Raw genomic sequence first — 17,580 nt, forward strand, 5'->3', positions numbered from 1 at the left:
TGTACTAGTGATGTATGAGGGCCATTATCCCTAGTACGGGAGCCATAGACAATTGTATTATATGTTGATTATATAACGACGTTGGGTTACATATATTGTTGTTATTGTGCTGTCCTATTTGTCAGTTTTTGAGCTGATTTCTACTTGTTTGAGGGTACAATTTGCACACATGACAGCCTTCAGGCATTACTCCAACATTTGATGACTTTGGTAGGTGAATAGGACGAGGTGGCACTTTGTTGAGATGCCTTGGATGTTGTGGACTTGCCTTGACTTGACTTGAAGAGTAATTGAGCTCCAATGAAGATTATATTCATTAGAATTTTCCGTTACTTCACTTAATTTTGGTCACTTGTACGCATCACGGAGATTCCTATAGCCAAGGTATGACCTTTGGCCCTAATTTGGCACACTTGTTGAAGGCCTTCGACCATGACATTGGTTCATTTATGGTGCTGTTATGGAGGAGCTACCCACCTCTAGAGACACATATCCACACTTCATGAGGTTGTTGCACAAAGGAGGGAAGACTTGTTTACTTGGAAGGCACATCACCAGTCTTTGAAGCTTGGACCAAGGAGGATGTTGATCATCTACATCATTTTTGGATCATTTTGGAGGCTGGACGTGGCAGCTTGGACCATTTTATCTCTTCTTGGATGGATTGACCCCTCTTGTCAGTGTTTCTGCCCAATATGATATTTAATTTAAAAAAACTAAGAGCCTAATATTGGGAAAATGTGCAACAGACGTTTGTATAAAGAAAAAATCTGTAGTGTGAAAAGGAAAATTCAAGAAAATAACAGCAAGCATTAAGTGTAATGTAAAAAAGAAAATATGGACATCCCAGGCATTTTCTAATATAGATACACAGACCAGTGCAGATACATTTTAACTTGGGATATTTTAAGGATAGCGAGATTGAGAGAGATTGACATATCAGTTTGTTTTTGATCGCAGTGCTTAATACATCCATAGTTGAGATAGGTTTATGCTAGCCTTTGCATAATTTTATCTTAAAATTGTTTTCACTACTACATAATGTTAAATAATGGAATCCATTTTATGGCAGTTAATTGTTTTTCTTGTGCTATTGGATATGTATGAGGCCCCTCTAATCTTTTTGGCTTGCATATTTGATATTTGTGTATACTTCTAACGTTCCTTTATCTTAGTATGCCAGTTATATTTCTTAGAGCTTAAAGTACAAGTTGAATAAATACATTACTTTTTCTATTATGCGAAGATGAAGAGTGGAACTATTTTTTGTGTGTGCATTAGCTAAATGCTTTTATTATTATTGCCATGCTCATATCACGGTGAGAAGGTGACAATGTTGATCTCAATTGGTTTTAGGTGTGATTATAAAGCATTGCAAGATGCATTATGTACACGTGTTATTGTAACTCGTGAAGGAAATATAATAAAAGCTCTCGATCCTCTGGAAGCTGCTGCCAGTCGTGATGCTTTGGCAAAAACAATGTACTCTCGATTATTTGATTGGTCAGCAACTTATAACTTTGAAGCTTCTATTTTTGTGTTTTTTTAAATATTAAGGTGAGCCTTCGAATATGTTGCAATCTCAACTTTATTTGTAGTTATCACATTGCAGGTTGGTGGATAAAATGAATAAATCTATAGGACAAGATCAAGATTCTAAAGCTCAAATAGGAGTCTTGGACATCTATGGTTTTGAAAGTTTTCAGAATAACAGGTATGCGTATTACAAATAACGGCTCTGTTTTTATTGTTTTTCAAAGTATGTCTACAATTGCTATCTTCGTGTGTTGTATGGTAATGCCACTACACTTGGTGTTATAGCATTGTCATAGATATTTCAAAGCTTCCTTAAGAATGTCTTAACTCTGAGCTTTTGAAGCCTTTACTATAGATAATAATGAAGGAAATCAAGGTACATAGAAAGCATATAAAGATTAAGGACACAATCAATAACAATATTGAATCAACGAGAAGCTCTAGATGCTCAATTGACAGAAATCCTTACCTTTTAATATGAAATAAAATAAATTCCAATAGCTTGCATTGTAGGTAGGTGCTCGGAGAAAATCCACAAGTTATGGGTTGAGTTGTTGGAATAAATTGCATAAGAGGTTCGCCTTTCTAGCAGGCAGTGTTCTGCTTCAAGATCTTAGTGGCATGCCGTTTCCTTCAGATGATGAGACATGTCGCAGATCAGTTCAAGCTTGATGTGATGTCATGTTTGATGGGACTTCCTAAAATGCCTTAATTGGGCAAGTAATTATCATGTGACTTGACGATGTATTTGGAGCTACAATTGGGTGATGCAAGCGATGGAGCAGCCAGCTATGGTTAGGAGGGATTCTTAGCTTGGAGTTGGAGGTTAGGGTTTGATACTGGTGTGATGCTAGAGAGCATTGTAGCTTGTGTTATGTTAGTGGACAGTATGTACCACATTATCACAAACTGTTGGGATTCATTTGTACTGCATTCCTATGTTAATATGAAGCATCAAGTACTGTCCTAAATTTCTGCACTTGCAGATTTGATTTATAGGTTATATCTCATGATGATTTCAGTAGTTAACAGCATTGCTTATCATGCTGATTTGACATTTAGGTAGATCCACTTGGGCTAGTTGACAAATAAATATAAGCCAAGATTTGTACCTGGCACAAATCTGGCGTGATAAGATTAAATTCAGATCTGTTTGTAATGATGGATGTGCCATTAACAACTGCAAATTATCTCCCAAGCTTGTATATGATTTGGTGTTTGTTTTCTTGAGCTGCCTAGATGATTGGTTATTGGAGAAATAATTTATATGCTGCTGTAATTGATAAATCAGATTCAGCCAAAGGTTGGAAGTTCATTAGGAAAGAGATCCAAGGAACCTTAAGTAGAGTTGAAATCTGAGTTATGAAAAAATGATTAAAATCCCTAGGAAGCACTCAGCAAATGGATTTTTAACAGGTTGATACGAGGTTGTTGACACTTGAGCCCATGTCAAGCATAGCCATGATTTTTAAAGAGACTGGATTACTTGTTGTAAAGAGTGTTGGCTTGTAACCCACTAAGACTTTGTCCCTATGCTTACTTGCAGAGGCTGACATAGTTGACCATGACCCGAAGCCTAACTTGTAGAAAGGGAGATTCATATTTGTTTGATATCCATTTGTTGCGAGTGTTGACCTAAGCTGTACAACTAAATGTGGGAAAAGTTTCCAACCCCACAACGTATATTCTTTAAGGCGCAACACTCAGAGCAGGGGCTGTCACTTATTCCCTACTCACTCCATTTAAGCTCTCTCCTAGGTAAGTTAAGGGGGGTAGTCCCTAAGGATGAATGATAAAGGAAAACTTGTTCAGAACAACAAGTTCTAGGAGATCAAGGGCAAGGCAATTACCTTTCTGTAATGAACAAAGTTCGTATACGCAACAGAATAATTCAAAAGAACTGAAATATGTAAGTATCCATTGTAGATAAGAACTGTTGAATGTACAAAATATGTGTGAAAAATGATTACAATGAGGGTGATGGCTTGCTTATATACCCTAGATAGGTGTCCTTTTATGAACAATCATGCCCTTAGGGACATACCTCTTCATTAACTAATTAATCATTATTTATGATGTGTTATTATTATTTATATTTACATTATTTATATCTATATTTTATTCATAACATTGTCTTCCTCCTCAAAAAGCTTTGTCCTCAAAGCTTGCTGATGAAAAGGCTTGATCTCTTTTTCTGTTTCAAATGTCTTCTTGTCTCGAAATTGTCGTCTTCGTTGATACAAGTTGATATGATCCTTGGAGTGATAAGTAAAATTGTCGAACTGAGAATGGATGTGACCAACCTAAGTCAATCTTCTGTGGTATCTTGTGGTAATTGGATACTTCATGTGAACTTTTATCACAAGACTGAATTGCACTGACATTAGTAGTCTTCGAAACAAAAGTTTGCTGTTTCTGATCTGAAGTGATACAGATATGTAGATTGATTGAGTTGTCTGCTCTTGTGATTCAAATGTCGATAGGGAGTTCTTGTGGTTTGATTTTCCTTTATCTTGTGTGTGACAATTTTTTGATTTACTTGAAATACTAATGTTGTTGAGTTGGTTACAAAATCTTTGATTGGATTTTTCATCATTTGAATTGCAACATCTAAATATGTTTTTCCTCCAACTGGTTTGTCCTCTTTTTGAGTTATGATATTGACTGGATTGGTATTCATTCCCTTATCTTCAATTTGGATGGTCACATTTGACGACTTTGATTTATCTTTCATGACGAGTTCTAATTTATTTTTCAATGATTGCTTATCATTTTTAAGTTTCTTAATTTGAGTGAGTAATTTCTCGCTATGGTGCGTAAGACAAGTAATTCCTTCGTTTTTGTTAGCGGTGATTTTGTCAACTTCCCTTTGCATATTTTGTATTGCTTTTTTACTTTCTTGAAGAATTATTTTTGAGATTTCTTGTATGTCTTCTTCTGTCAGTGAATTTGGAGTCCACGTAACGTTCTATAGTGTTATTTTTTTTCTTTTTGTGGGAAAATGCCAAAAACACCTGTTTCGTATTTAGGATGAAGGATCATAGAGTTTCCATCCAGGGTGAGCTCAAAACAGTGTCACTATCGTAAAAAAGTAAGGTTTTCTTGGTGAATTGCGAGATAAAAGTATAATCCCCAATATTTAGTTGTAGATTGTTTATGTCGTATTGTTTGTCACCTTTGTCAACAAAATATGTTTCAACTATATTCAATTCAAGAATCACTAATTGGTTAGCACATTTAGGACTAACATAATTACTCTCTTCTGATGGACTGATAAAGATTACAATTTCTCTTCTTGCAAGTGATCCTTTGATTTTAAATAGTGTACTAATACATTTACTAAAGGTTTTAGGAAATCTTCCCTTAATAGTCTCAATTTTTTTTCCTTTTCAATGATTGACTCCGTTTGTGTTCGTCAACAATTTATACCCCTTTTTCTTCACATGACTCCTTAATATTTTTCTTTCTTCTAATATAACTTTTTAATAATTATTATTCTTATAATTTTAAATAAGAATATTTTTTTTTTCCTTTACAAAAAGATATAAAGCTTTAGAAGTCACCCTTTATTATTTTTGGTTATTTTAATTCTAATGTTAACTTAATATTATATAAAGTTAATATCAAGATTATTCTCGTGCAACAAAGTTAATGTAATTGTTATGAGATGAGGTGACTATTCGAACTAGTTGTACAAAAATTTTCAGGTAAGAACATATTGAATGAATTTTCGATTATTTAATTGTATAATTGAGGTTATTATTGTTGATTTTTGTAGCATTGGGTGTTGTGTTCTAGCCACAAAAATTTGTGGAGAGGCTAGAATGCATGTATTCTCCATAATCCAAAAATCGTTTGGGAAAATTCCACCTAGAGATGATTTAATTAAAATAATTAACTTTTTTAAATGGTTCTCTAAGTGTAAACTTAGGAAATTTGGTTAATTAAAGGGTATAAGTTAAATCATGTGTGAATCTTCTAGAAGAAGACATGGATTGATTTCTAGTTAATTTTAGCCATTGATTATGTTTTAATTTGGCCGTTGGTGCTCCAACAAAAGATTATAAGAAGAAGTCGATGGATAGATGGAGAACACACCAGAGTAGATACTCAGTTGCTCAAGTAGATTGATTTTTTCAGTGGTTGAAGTTCGGCAAGAGAAAATCGAATCAGAGAGTGAGTTGCAGGTGGGAGAGAGAGGGCATCAACATAGTTTGAGAGGGTAGGAAAAATATGGAGGGGGTAGCGTAGAGGAGAGATGTAGATCAACAATGCAGAAAGGTTGATGCAGGGCCTACTCGGTCACTGTGCAGAGGGTGACGCAGAAATTCCAACGAAAGGGGTAGGAGGTCCTCTTTGGGGTCAGAGAAACGCTGTGGAATGTGAGAAATTCATCAGTAAATTTCTCTCAACGACACTTCCTCTATTTTGTCTTGTACATAAATTATTGCTGAAGATTAATAAAAGAAGCCCTCATCTGCTGCACCGGTTTTCCCACATTGGGTTTTTTCGGGGACAATTGTCCAAAAATAACTGTCACTGTGGTTATATATGTATTTATTTCTTGCAGAATTTTATTTGTGAAGGCTGTAGTGTATGTATTTTGATATTTGCCGTAGAAAACTGCAAATAATTTGTTTAAGTAATTTAACAAATAGAAGAAATATTATCACCTACTACAGTGGGATTTGGGATTATCGAATTTTCACATGGTATCGAAGCACTGGTAAAGCAGAAAGAGCTCGGTTGCAAATGGAAGAAGGATTTCGAAAGGTACTTCCTATGCAACAATTCAAAACCCCAGAGGCTGTGCAGTCCATTCGCTAGGTGAACAAATTTTTTGTGGAAAAATAATTCTTTGAGTGGGTCGACAAAGAATAAAAGTTTTTGGATCGAGATTCAGAGGCAGAGGGAGCAGCGTAGCAGTTTCCACGTAGAGCAACGAATTCAGTGTTGGGAAGGAAATAGCACTGAAAATTATGGATAATCAAGAAGCCTCAGAATTATCTTCCATATTGGAAGATGAGTTTGCGTGTCTGTCAAGATCGGCTTTAGCTGGTGTCTGGTATATTGATAGTGGAGCTTCAGCCAACATGACCGGAGTAAGGTAATATTTCTCGAGTTATCAGGAGGAGCAAATGGACTTCGAGATCACTATGGGAAACAAAACTAAGTGTACTCTAGTAGGGAGAGGCACCATAGATTTTCAGACGGCAGCAAGAACCAGTACTAGCGCCACAAATGTATTGCATGTTCTAGGATTGGGTATGAACCTAATTTCAGTGTCCCAGTTGCAGGACAAGGGATACGATGTATAATATGTGATCTGTTTTTGGTTTCTGACCTCTTGGAGAAAGTCTGGGTATGTGTGCAGGGCCAAGGTAAGGAGAGTTGTGAAGGACATCACAACTATGTACCTTGTGATCTAGAGCAATCACCGTTGAAGGAAAAGTGAAGATAGATGGCCCTATGAAGGAAGCCCCAGATGTAAAGCCAAGAAGGATACTTTCCGGGAAAGAAGGCATGACATGATGGACGAATGTGATGGATGGCTAAATCCTACATATGAAGAAATTGATGACATCGAGGTCTTGGATCATGAGTCAACTAGAAGACCCTATAAAGTATTGATGATAGAGTCCCTGGGTAAGAGGGAGCTCTAGGAGCTTCCTATGAGTAAAGGAACTTGAGTAAGTTTCTGAGTGAAGAGAAACTTGGAACTCACCCTTGGTTAAGAGGGAGAGTTAGACACGACATTCTTGTCTTCAGATTGGAAGAAAGAATGGAGGATTGTGTAATCAGCTGGCATTTGACACTCTTTGAGGATGTGGTAGAGCATCCAAAACAAGAGTGGACAAGAGGATCGATATTCTTGAGGGCTGGGAACCCAAGATGAGAATAGTCCGAATAGGTCATACTCAGAGAAGACCCGGGTGGCTATGACCCTAAGAGAGACAATGATGATGCGTGTCTATCAGTCATTGGTCTCGCCAACATTGTGTGCTTTGATCTAAGTGAGAGATATAGCTGTTAGTCAAGGCCTTGCTATATGAAAAACAATGTTGGTTGAAATGATGCTATAACAGATGGATTTCCAATCCGATTCTTCTTATGAGAAATTCTTCAGATTGAGAATGACTAAGTACCATTATGAATACCTCCCTAGTTAAGAGGGAGTGTTCAAGAAAGTGTAACTAGGTTCGGTCTTCATTATGACATGATCTTTGTAAATGATGTAATAAAGGAAATAAATTATTTTTGTATGCCTTGCTACATGGGTTTCATGAGCAAGAAGTGTCATAGGTCAAAAGACTTCTTCTTGATGTCTTTAGGGCTTTATTATTTTGTCAAAGAAGTCATGTCATGTATAAAGAAGCTCTTCATGAGCCCATGTAACTGTATACAAGTCCAACAGTGTGTAGCAGCCCTCCAAGACCAAGAACAATCCTCTGAAAGCAAGCACAAGAAGTCTGCAAGTAAAACAATAAGGAGATCTTCATGTCAGCTCCAAAATGAATTAAAATACATAATTAAAAGTCATGTCGGCTTGGATAAAAGACATGACGGTTCATGAATTCACGTCGGCTCAAATATGTGGCACAAACCACTATAAATACCCATCTAGGACCGGCGCAAAAATCACAAGAAGACTTCGCATTTCCTCTGAATTTTCGCATGGAGGAGGAGCAGATCTGCACCACAGAGAGGCATCTATTTAGGGTTTGACTGCATAATAAGAAGAAGCAGTGACAAGGGATATTAGTCTCAGTCTCAGTATGATCTCATGATCCTATCTCAATTATGATCTCAGTCTCGAAGATCATGATCTCAATGAAGACAAGAGATCTTAGTGACATGATGAAGAGGCAGTAATGAAGATCTCAGTGAAGCAACAATAATGGCTTCAATGGTGCAGTAATCATGATGATCTCAACAGTGTTCGAGAAAGAGGATTGATGTCTTGGTCTTGGAGAGGGAGAATGTGTCAAGGGTCATGGTCTTGGTATTCATCAAATTGGAATCTCTATAAGAAGAATTTTGTGTGGGTTTTCCTCTCCAAAAGGGAGAGGTTTTGGTGCTGGCAGAAAGCCAAATATTATGTGTTCTTGTCTCTTTTGTTTTTGGTAGCAGTTTGATGAAGTAAACTCACACACTAATAATGTAAAGAAACATCAAGCTAAGATATACTGTATAAATACTTCACAAATTGTTATCATGACAAGAAGAATCACTCTAATTTCAGATTGCCCTAGGTTCTTCAACAAATTCATTATTTGGCAATGGGCATTAATATTATGAAAGGTACATCTAAATTAAATTAATCATTTGATAGTTGAAATTACAGAATGCACATCAAAAGTAAATTCATCATATGACAATGACATTATGCTGAAGTCTAAAATAACCATAAAATACTAAACTAAAAGTAAACATAGAAGGGAAATACTAGTATATTTCTCAAAAAGTACTAAATAATAAATTGTAGCTCCAATTCGGTGGCTCCAAGTCACAAAATATAAATCACAACTCCAATTTGGTAACTCCAAGTCAGAAAATGAAAATTGCAGCTCCAAATGTCTCATGCCCCCAATTGATGGTAAATTCGATTCACAACAAATTGCAGAAGGAAAATGTCAAGCGACAACAACAAGAAAATCTCGGGCGGCAAGGTAAAATGTCAAACGATAGTATGAGGAAAATGTCGGCTGAAAAGGTAAAATCGTAGGGTTAATGAGAAATGAATGAGAAATGTGAATGATTATGTTTTAAAGTTTTAATTTATTCTTTAGTTTTTATTTCATTTTGTTTTAATTATATTAAAATTTGTATTTTTTTATGTTTTTAATGGTTATTAGCAAAAAAATTTGGCGCGACGCCAGGGGGACACTTTTCATCACCAGAAAAAAGTCCCCTTAGAGTCTCCCCGAGTTTCCCCAAAAAAGGGGACATGGGGAAACATTTCCCCAGGAGTTTCCTCGTCCAGGGACCGTGGGGGAGCGAGGAAGCGTGGGGGACGCGTCCCTGTGGAACACTGTCAAATATATATTAAAATACTTGCACGATAACATAAGATATTTTCAAGTTATAGAATACGCAATGTTGCAAGAGAAGGTTACTACAAAAGATCAAGAGATTATAAGCAATTAAAACTATGAGCAATAAGATTTCCAATACAACTTGCAAGGAAGGAAAGCTTGTACTTCAAGTAAAGATGATATTATATTCAAAGTCAATAAGCACAAATTTGACAAGTACGAGAATATAAGGAAAAGATTGCAAGGAAATAATTAGCCCACAATTCCAATTACAAATAACCGATTGAAAGAGAATGCTACATGGATGAATGCAAGACTAATTTATGTGAGTTGCACAACCTCAGTTGGTTTTAAATCTATATGCCTAGACTATGGTGAATGCCTTCTCCTCAATTGTCAAAACTTGTCTTAGAACAAGGTTGTTCGAAGAAGTGTTGGGGAAGGAGGCAGTGGCCTGATTAACGATACTTACCCAGGGCTTCTAGCAACCCAAGTGCCTTCGTTCTTACAAGGGACTAGGCCACTAGAGAACTGCAAGGTCTCCTATTTTAACCGTTGTTTAAGGGTCAAGCTCCTTAAATTAAATGGTGGAGAAGGTTGTCCTAAAATTTCTATTAGCCAAGCTTATGCTTGGAGGTAAATGTTAAGGATGCAAAGCTAGATCTAATAATGCAAATGAAATGCTTCAATGAGAGACAAATAAATAAAGATACTTCAGAGAGAGATGTAAGAAATACCAATCCACATATGATAAGCTTATGATAAATACTTAAAATCACAATGGGATCAACTTGCAATAATGATTGAATGAAGCAAGTAAAGAGTTGCTCAATGAAACAAAGATAGGAAAATGACACAAGTGTTTAGAAAAAAATTGCTCTTAAAGTGAAATGAGTGTTTGATTGGATTATGATGTCACTTCCCTTAGGATGTGTTTTCAAGAATGTTTAAGAGCAAATATGAATTACAAGGCACAAATAGTTATTCAAATGATGAGATCTATAAGAAACTTCAATAAAAATATACTTAGATCTATTAGCCAAAGTAAATGTTTATTCAATGTAAACAAAGCTACTTAGATCAAGAGATGACAATCAAATGAAGTGCTTAGGCAAATGCAAGTTAGAAATAATGAAACTAGACCTAAATGGTTAGTGAGCTACTCTAACTAATGCAAGACAATAAAAGAGTTAGTGCAAGACAAGAGAGACTCCTCCTAGAAGAGGAGATAGGGATACCGAGGGGTAAGAACCCCAAGCTCCCAGAAGAAAAGAAGATGCTTTTTTTATTATTAATGTTACAAATCTCAATACCCCTTTGAGACAAGGAAAAGGGTTTGAGAGATCCTAAGGAGGGTTTACAAACAAAATAATTAAATACCCTTCCTAAAAATTATTAGTGAGAGAAAATACAAAGGTTTTGCAATATTTAAAATGAGATAATTTCTCCCAAAAGAAAACAAACCTCCTTCAAAACAATTTTGCTTTCCATCAAAAATTAATTTCGTTCTAGAAAAAGCTATACATCCAAGGAGAGAGAAGATATCTGTATCGAAGGAAATGGGTGTCTCTTCCAAGCTCACAGCAAAGAGAAGAAATGGAGATAGTTTTCAAATATATCAGAAATTTCACCAAGCCGTTAATAGTAGATCTCGAAAATTAAAGCCTTTGAAATGTATTTCTGCTCAAGGGGGAGAGACACTTTACTGCTTGTGTCCAATGAAATGGCTTTAAAATGCAGATGACCCTGCCAAAGTTGAACAAAAAGATCTAGATGCCCACGGCCAGGAGGAAAAGGGATCCACCAAAAGGCTTACGACCAGGCCCTCACCCTCATTGTAATCATTCTCATTATTACATTTTAATATATATTTGTATCTTCAATAGAGATCTTCATATTCCAAGGCTTTTAGAGTATTTAACTTATGAGTATACGAACTTGGTTCGTTACATTGGTATCAAAGAATTCTTTTGAGCATACAAACTTTGTTCATATACAAATTACAGATCTACTAGATCTGAGTATGAGTACAACTCCGCCCCTAGATTAGTAGGAATAAACTCTAATTTAGCCAGATCTATCCAGTAAAGCACTTTAAAATAAAAAAGATTTGAAGATAAATAATTTTTGGTGGAGAAAATGGCAAGAAAACTCCCTCAGAATTTTGAATGATAAGTCTTTGAGAAATCCCACTATGGGTTCTTAGCTGTTATGTCTTGAGTAGTTGGTTGATTCAAACAAGAATGTCCCCAAGTGCCCAAGATCTGATCAAACAAGAGAATTTCTACACACTTTCGGAAAAAAAAAATGTTAGATCCATAGGAATTGGATGGTATAGTGAGAAGGAAGTATAGTGGTTCAAACAAGAATCCACTAGATCTGGCTAATCTGAAGTGTTACTGCTGATTTTTGGTAGCATCGGATGTGCTCTAGCTCGAAAATTTTGTGGAGGAGCTAGAACACATGAGATCTCCACGACCTAGAAATTGTTTGGAGAAATTCCACCCGAATGAGGAGTTATTAAAATAATTGATATTTTTAATGGTTTCCTAAGTCTAAACTTAGGAAAATAAAAATATTAATGTGTATTAATAGGAATATGGGTGAGAAACTTCTAAGTAACGAGGATCGAGTTTGTTTTAATCTTAGCCATTGATTAGAGATTAGATCACAGTAGTTGATCCATCAACAGGAAAAATTATAAGAGGAGGCTTGAGGGTCAGTTGGAGATACAACAAGAGATCATAGAGTTTTATTTTTCTGGGGCGTGGTTTGCTGAGAAAATTGAGCTAAGTGATATGAGTTGCAGAGAGAGAGGGGCAGTTTGGCAGAGGGACTTTAGTGCATGGCTAAGAATACATAGTAGAGAGGCAGAGCAACAACAGGAGAGACAACGCAGCTCTAGAGAGGGTGACACAGAAGCTAGAGGGGCTGACGCAGTCCCTTAGAGGCAACGTTGGGGTTTTCTGTGGGGCAGAGAGAGCAACAATTCAACATATCGACTTCTGAGCAAGGGAGGCTCACTGGGAGGGTGACACAGCTCCTAAAGGAGGTGACGTAGTTCTAGCGTAGAGCTTGGAGCAGCCATCGCTGCGCAACGCTGGGAACAACATTTCCATTTGTGGGGTTTGATCATCTAGTCTCCGGATAGGGTGCTTTTGCCAGGTTTATTCTCTGTTGGGTGAGCTGGATTTGGAACCCTAGTTGTATTCATAAATATGTTTAATAATAAAAACCCTCTATATGGTGCACTGATTTTCCCGCGTTGGGCTTTTCTGGAGATGATTGTCCAAAAATAACGGTGTCCCTTGTGTGATTGTCTCATTTTATTTCAGTTCATGATTTGTATGTATGTGTTGTCTGCAATAGTGTTTCTTAGTTGTTTAAATATTTAATAACTTGTTGAATGTAAAGAACAAGTAGGAGATGATAAACCAGTGATTGCAGTAGGATTTCTGATGTGTAGATTCATAAATTCTCACATGGTATAAGAGCATAACAGATCATAGGAGGCTGAAGACACCAGCTGAGAGATCCAGAGAATTTGCTGCAGAGAAGCAACTGTTTTGAGTGATAATGCTGTTTCAGAAGCAGAGGAGCAGCTACAGGAGTGACGTAGAGCCAAAGGAGTGACGCAGAGGCTCATGTAGTGCCTGCGTCAGCGTTTCGAGCCTGCAGAGGGTGACGCAAAGGTAGAGAGGAGTCCACGTAGTGACTACGTCAACTCTCTGGGCCATCACAAAACTTGAAAGGTTCGAATCAACTAGTTGTCAGGACTGGAGAAGTAGTGCAGATTCGATTTGAGGAGCTGGTGGGATGCTGTTGCTGTTGGTGTAGAACAGTGTCTGTGGAGACAAAGCCGAGGTAGAGGGAGTCACTGCCTTGACAGATTTCTAGCGAAAGAAATCTAGATCTGGGTTGCAACAACGAATATGGATTGGAGAGGAGTGATTTGACATTTGGCAGGAGTATTTCCGTGAAGGAAATCAGGACACAAAGGGAGTTTAGAGGAGCTTGTTCCTTAGAGGGTTTCTTGCGCCAAAGAAATCCAGATCCAAGTTTTTCTAGATTGACAGCAGGAGAGGGAGAAGAGAACTAATTTTATTTTTGAGCAAAGGTGGATGCAACTCTTGCATCATTGGGACAACAAGGGCATCAAAAGAGAAAGAAGAAGGACATCACCATGGTCAGATGCTTCAACTATGGGGAGTTGGGACTTTATGCCACTCAGTGCCCCCAGAAGAAGGGCAAGGGGGAAGCTTCTGAATCAAAGGCTGCTACAGCAAAAGAAGATAAGGAAAGTGAGGATGACTATTGTGCCATGAGTGCTCATGTGCCTCTGGAGAGGAGGTGGGATGACATGGAGTTGTAGTCGAGAGGACTACATGACGGGCAAGATCCTTGAGGTGCCCAAACTCTTGGATCACATATGGCTACGGGAGCCCTTAACAACAGTAGCAAAATGGCAGGTGTCGGTTGTAGCAAGGTGTGATGGAGCGACAGTAGTAGAGCTAGAGTGCCAAAGTCTGAGGTAGTGCAGTGGATGTTGTAGCAGTGCGAGAGGCACATAGCAATTTGCAGCAACGTAGTAGCAACAGAGGTAGCTTCAGCGACACGAGGCATCCAAACTGACCAACATGTCAATTTTTGGGTGGAGTTTCAGTTGCTTACTCCTCAGCAATTGAGTTGCAGTGTAGTAGTTAGCAGTGGCAGTGTTATGGGTAGCATGAGGTAACATTTTGAGAGGGAGCTGTAGTACAGATGTAGCAGTGGCAGTGGCAGAGTCATGGGTAGTAGTACAGGAAGCAGCAGTGCAGTAAATGGAGGGCAGCAGGCCAAGCATCAGCAGCACAGGGGATCGATGTAGTGGATCAATGTAATACTTCTATTGAGAAGTATTGCTAGAGCACATTCCTCGCTAAGAGGGGGTGTTGATTTTGGGTAGCATCGGATGTGCTCTAGCTCCGAAATTTTGCGGAGGAGCTAGAACACATGAGATCTCGAAGACCCAGAAATCGTTTGAACTTTCGAGAAATTCCACTCGGATGAGTAGTTATGAAAATAATTAATATTTTTAATGGGTTCCTAAGTCTAAACTTAGGAAAATAAAAATATTAGTGTGTATTAATAAGAATATGGGTGAGAAACTTCTGAGTGACGAGGATCAAGTCTGTTTTAATCTTTTAGTCGTTGATTAGAGATTAGATCACGACCATTGATTCATCAACAGGAAATGTATAAAAGGAGTCTTGAGGGTCAGATGGAGATATGCCAAGAGATCAAAGAATTCGATTTTTTTGGGGCGTGGTTTGCTGAGAAAGTCGAGCTAAGCGATCTGAGTTATAGAGAGAGGGGCAGTTCGACAGAGGGACTTCAGTGCAAGGCCGAGAATAAATAGTAAAGAGGCAGAGCAACAACAGGAGAGACAACACATCTCTAGAGAAGGTGACGCAGAAGCTAGAGGGGCTGACACAGTCCTTTAGAGGCAGTGCTGGGGTTTTCTGTGGGGCAGAGAGAGCAGCAGTTCAACATATTGACTTCTGAGCAAGGGAGGCTCACTGGGAGGGTGACACAGCTCCTAGAGGAGGTGACACAGTTCCAGTGCAGAACTTGGAGCAGCCATCGCTGCACAACACTGGGAACACCATTGTCATTTGTGGGGTTTGATCATAATTTGCTGGAATTGTCAAAATATCTATCTCCGAATAGAGGTACTTCTGCTAGGTTTATTCTCTGTTGGGTGAACCGGATTTGGCACCCTAGTTGTATTTAGAAATCTGCTTAATAATACAAACCTTGTATATGCTGCACTGGTTTTCCCAAATTGGGTTTTTCTGGGTACGATTGTCCAAAAATAACGGTGTCCCTTGTGTGGTTGTCTCAGTTTATTTCAGTTCATGATCTGTATGTATGTGTAGTCTGCAATAGTGTTTTCATCGCTGTTTAAATATTTAAATAACTTGTTGAATATAAAGAACAAGTAAGAGATGATAGACTAGTGCTTGCAGTAGGATTTCTGATGTGTAGATTTAGAAATTCTCACATTTACTCAATTTAAATAATCATGCAAGGTAACTATACACCAAAAAAATCCAAAAAGCAACGGAAAATAACAAGGTAAGACACCAGTAGAAATATTTAAGCACAATAGATTAGAATAATATTACCATAACAGAGTGAAGAATAACACCATGGCTTTGCCCCCAAATACTTTCTTTTATTACTGATGAAAATATTACAAAATCCAGCAGAGCTGCTTAGCCAAAATCTTGATCACAATGTGTTACAATGAGGAACTTTGAGCTCAATTTATAGAAAAAATGAGATATCTAGATCCCTCTCCAAGTGAAAACGGCTAGGTCCAAGATGTTGCACAAATTTGACTTGATCCCAAAAGAAAACGACTAGTTGAAAGTTTGATCCATGTCAAAATAATGTCATCCCTTGATATGGAGGAAAAAATAAGATTTCCTTGATGATAAGCTGATCACGGACCCAAAAATATTTTTCCTCTAAATTTTCTCATTCAATTTAACCAATTTGGACCAAAAAAATTGATTTTCCTTGAATAAATTCTTTTTTCTGGCCCAATGAATTGGGATTTTTCCTTGCTTGATTTGTGGAGATTCCTTTCTTGGAAAGTGCACAACTCTTTTTAAATATTTTTCACTTGGAGAGAATTTCATTTTTCTCTCATTATAATTTTCTGACCATTTTCTGGCTAATTAATTTTCCATTTTTTGCCGAGAAGTAAAAATAATGACTCTATAGGGGTTTAAACATATTTTTCCACCATCGAGGTGCCTCTAGATAGAAAATTTAGGGGTTAAAGTGTAATTTTAAGTATTCATACCCCCTAGAACTTCTATAGACATCACCTTTTTACATCTTTACGTCAAATATTACATAAAATTCCCATTTAGAAGGGGAAAATTGACAATTAAAAAAATTTGACCTCTAGGCACAACCAAATTTGGGAGGCTTTAGACATGATCTAGTGTGACATTATATATCGACTCTATATGATACGACTCACTTAAGACTTCACCATCAAGCCCCACTCTAGCTTTGGGGTATGTTTGGGAGAAAAACTTAACCAATTATTTGCAGTTGAAAAACACAAATAATTAGCTAAGGAAAAAAATCTCCCTAGAGTGAAACTCTCTAGCAAAAATAATAAGTTTACCTAGATGTGTTACGTGGCTTTATAACATACTAGAATCATTTTTACATAATTGCCCACAGGGCTCCAGAATTTGGCTTACATAACTCTGACAGTTTGCTGAAAGATTATGATGATTTTCTGGACTTCTGACTGCTCTGACCATGAAAATATGACCTCTGTTGTGGGGTACTTGACACGAGTGGTCAACAGAGACTGTATCTGGAGTTAAGAGAACGTTTGATATTGGAATGTTTATGACTCAATGACTCGGCTGTGAAGAAGCATCAACATATTACATTTAGAGTAATGTTGTTTGCAATTATGAGTAAATACTATGCCAAGGAGTTTTTGAGTTACCTTCACAAGAAAGGTGAATGCTTGAAGTGAGTGAGGATTAAACTCTTTATGTTTCTCTATGATGTCCAACCAGTGTGTTACAGAAGGTGGCATCTTCAATTAAGAATGAGTATTTATTAGTGAGTGTGTGCCTTTATTGCCAGTTTTACTGTTATATATATATATACATAGAGATAGTCAAATTGCAGAATGGATCTCAGAATTTGGACACTAGATGGAGATTCAACCAGTATATGTACACCATTGACATATACTGGCTGCTCAAAATGTTATTGGGACAAGTCTTGGTAGATCGAAACAGAGCACAAGAAGAAATATTGCTAACACTTTACAAAATTCAGCTTATAGTGTGAGGAATGGACATATGACTACAACGTATCAAGTTTCATTTGGGCTGTGTCCACCAGATCCAAGCTGCCCACCAGGTAGCAGCAATGAATTGATCATTGTTGAAGAATCAGACTCCCCCAAGACTACATGACAGCC

At 37.4% G+C, this 17,580-nt stretch overlaps 1 protein-coding gene across 1 annotated transcript in view; it reads left to right on the top strand.

Moving 5' to 3' along the window:
* LOC149255985 (myosin-15-like) overlaps positions 1 to 17,580 on the top strand; it is a 373,652-nt gene that overhangs the window by 77,801 nt on the left and 278,271 nt on the right. The window contains exons 10-11 of the mRNA XM_089460621.1: positions 1,357 to 1,503; positions 1,613 to 1,714. Coding sequence (XP_089316747.1) covers positions 1,357 to 1,503; positions 1,613 to 1,714 — 249 coding nt within the window. The remainder of the gene's footprint in view (positions 1 to 1,356; positions 1,504 to 1,612; positions 1,715 to 17,580) is intronic.

The sequence above is a fragment of the Pinus tabuliformis genome, chromosome 7 (assembly GCF_031772625.1).
Source record: "Pinus tabuliformis cultivar Carrire ecotype Pingquan chromosome 7, CPIR1, whole genome shotgun sequence".
NCBI classification, from domain to species: domain Eukaryota; kingdom Viridiplantae; phylum Streptophyta; class Pinopsida; order Pinales; family Pinaceae; genus Pinus; species Pinus tabuliformis.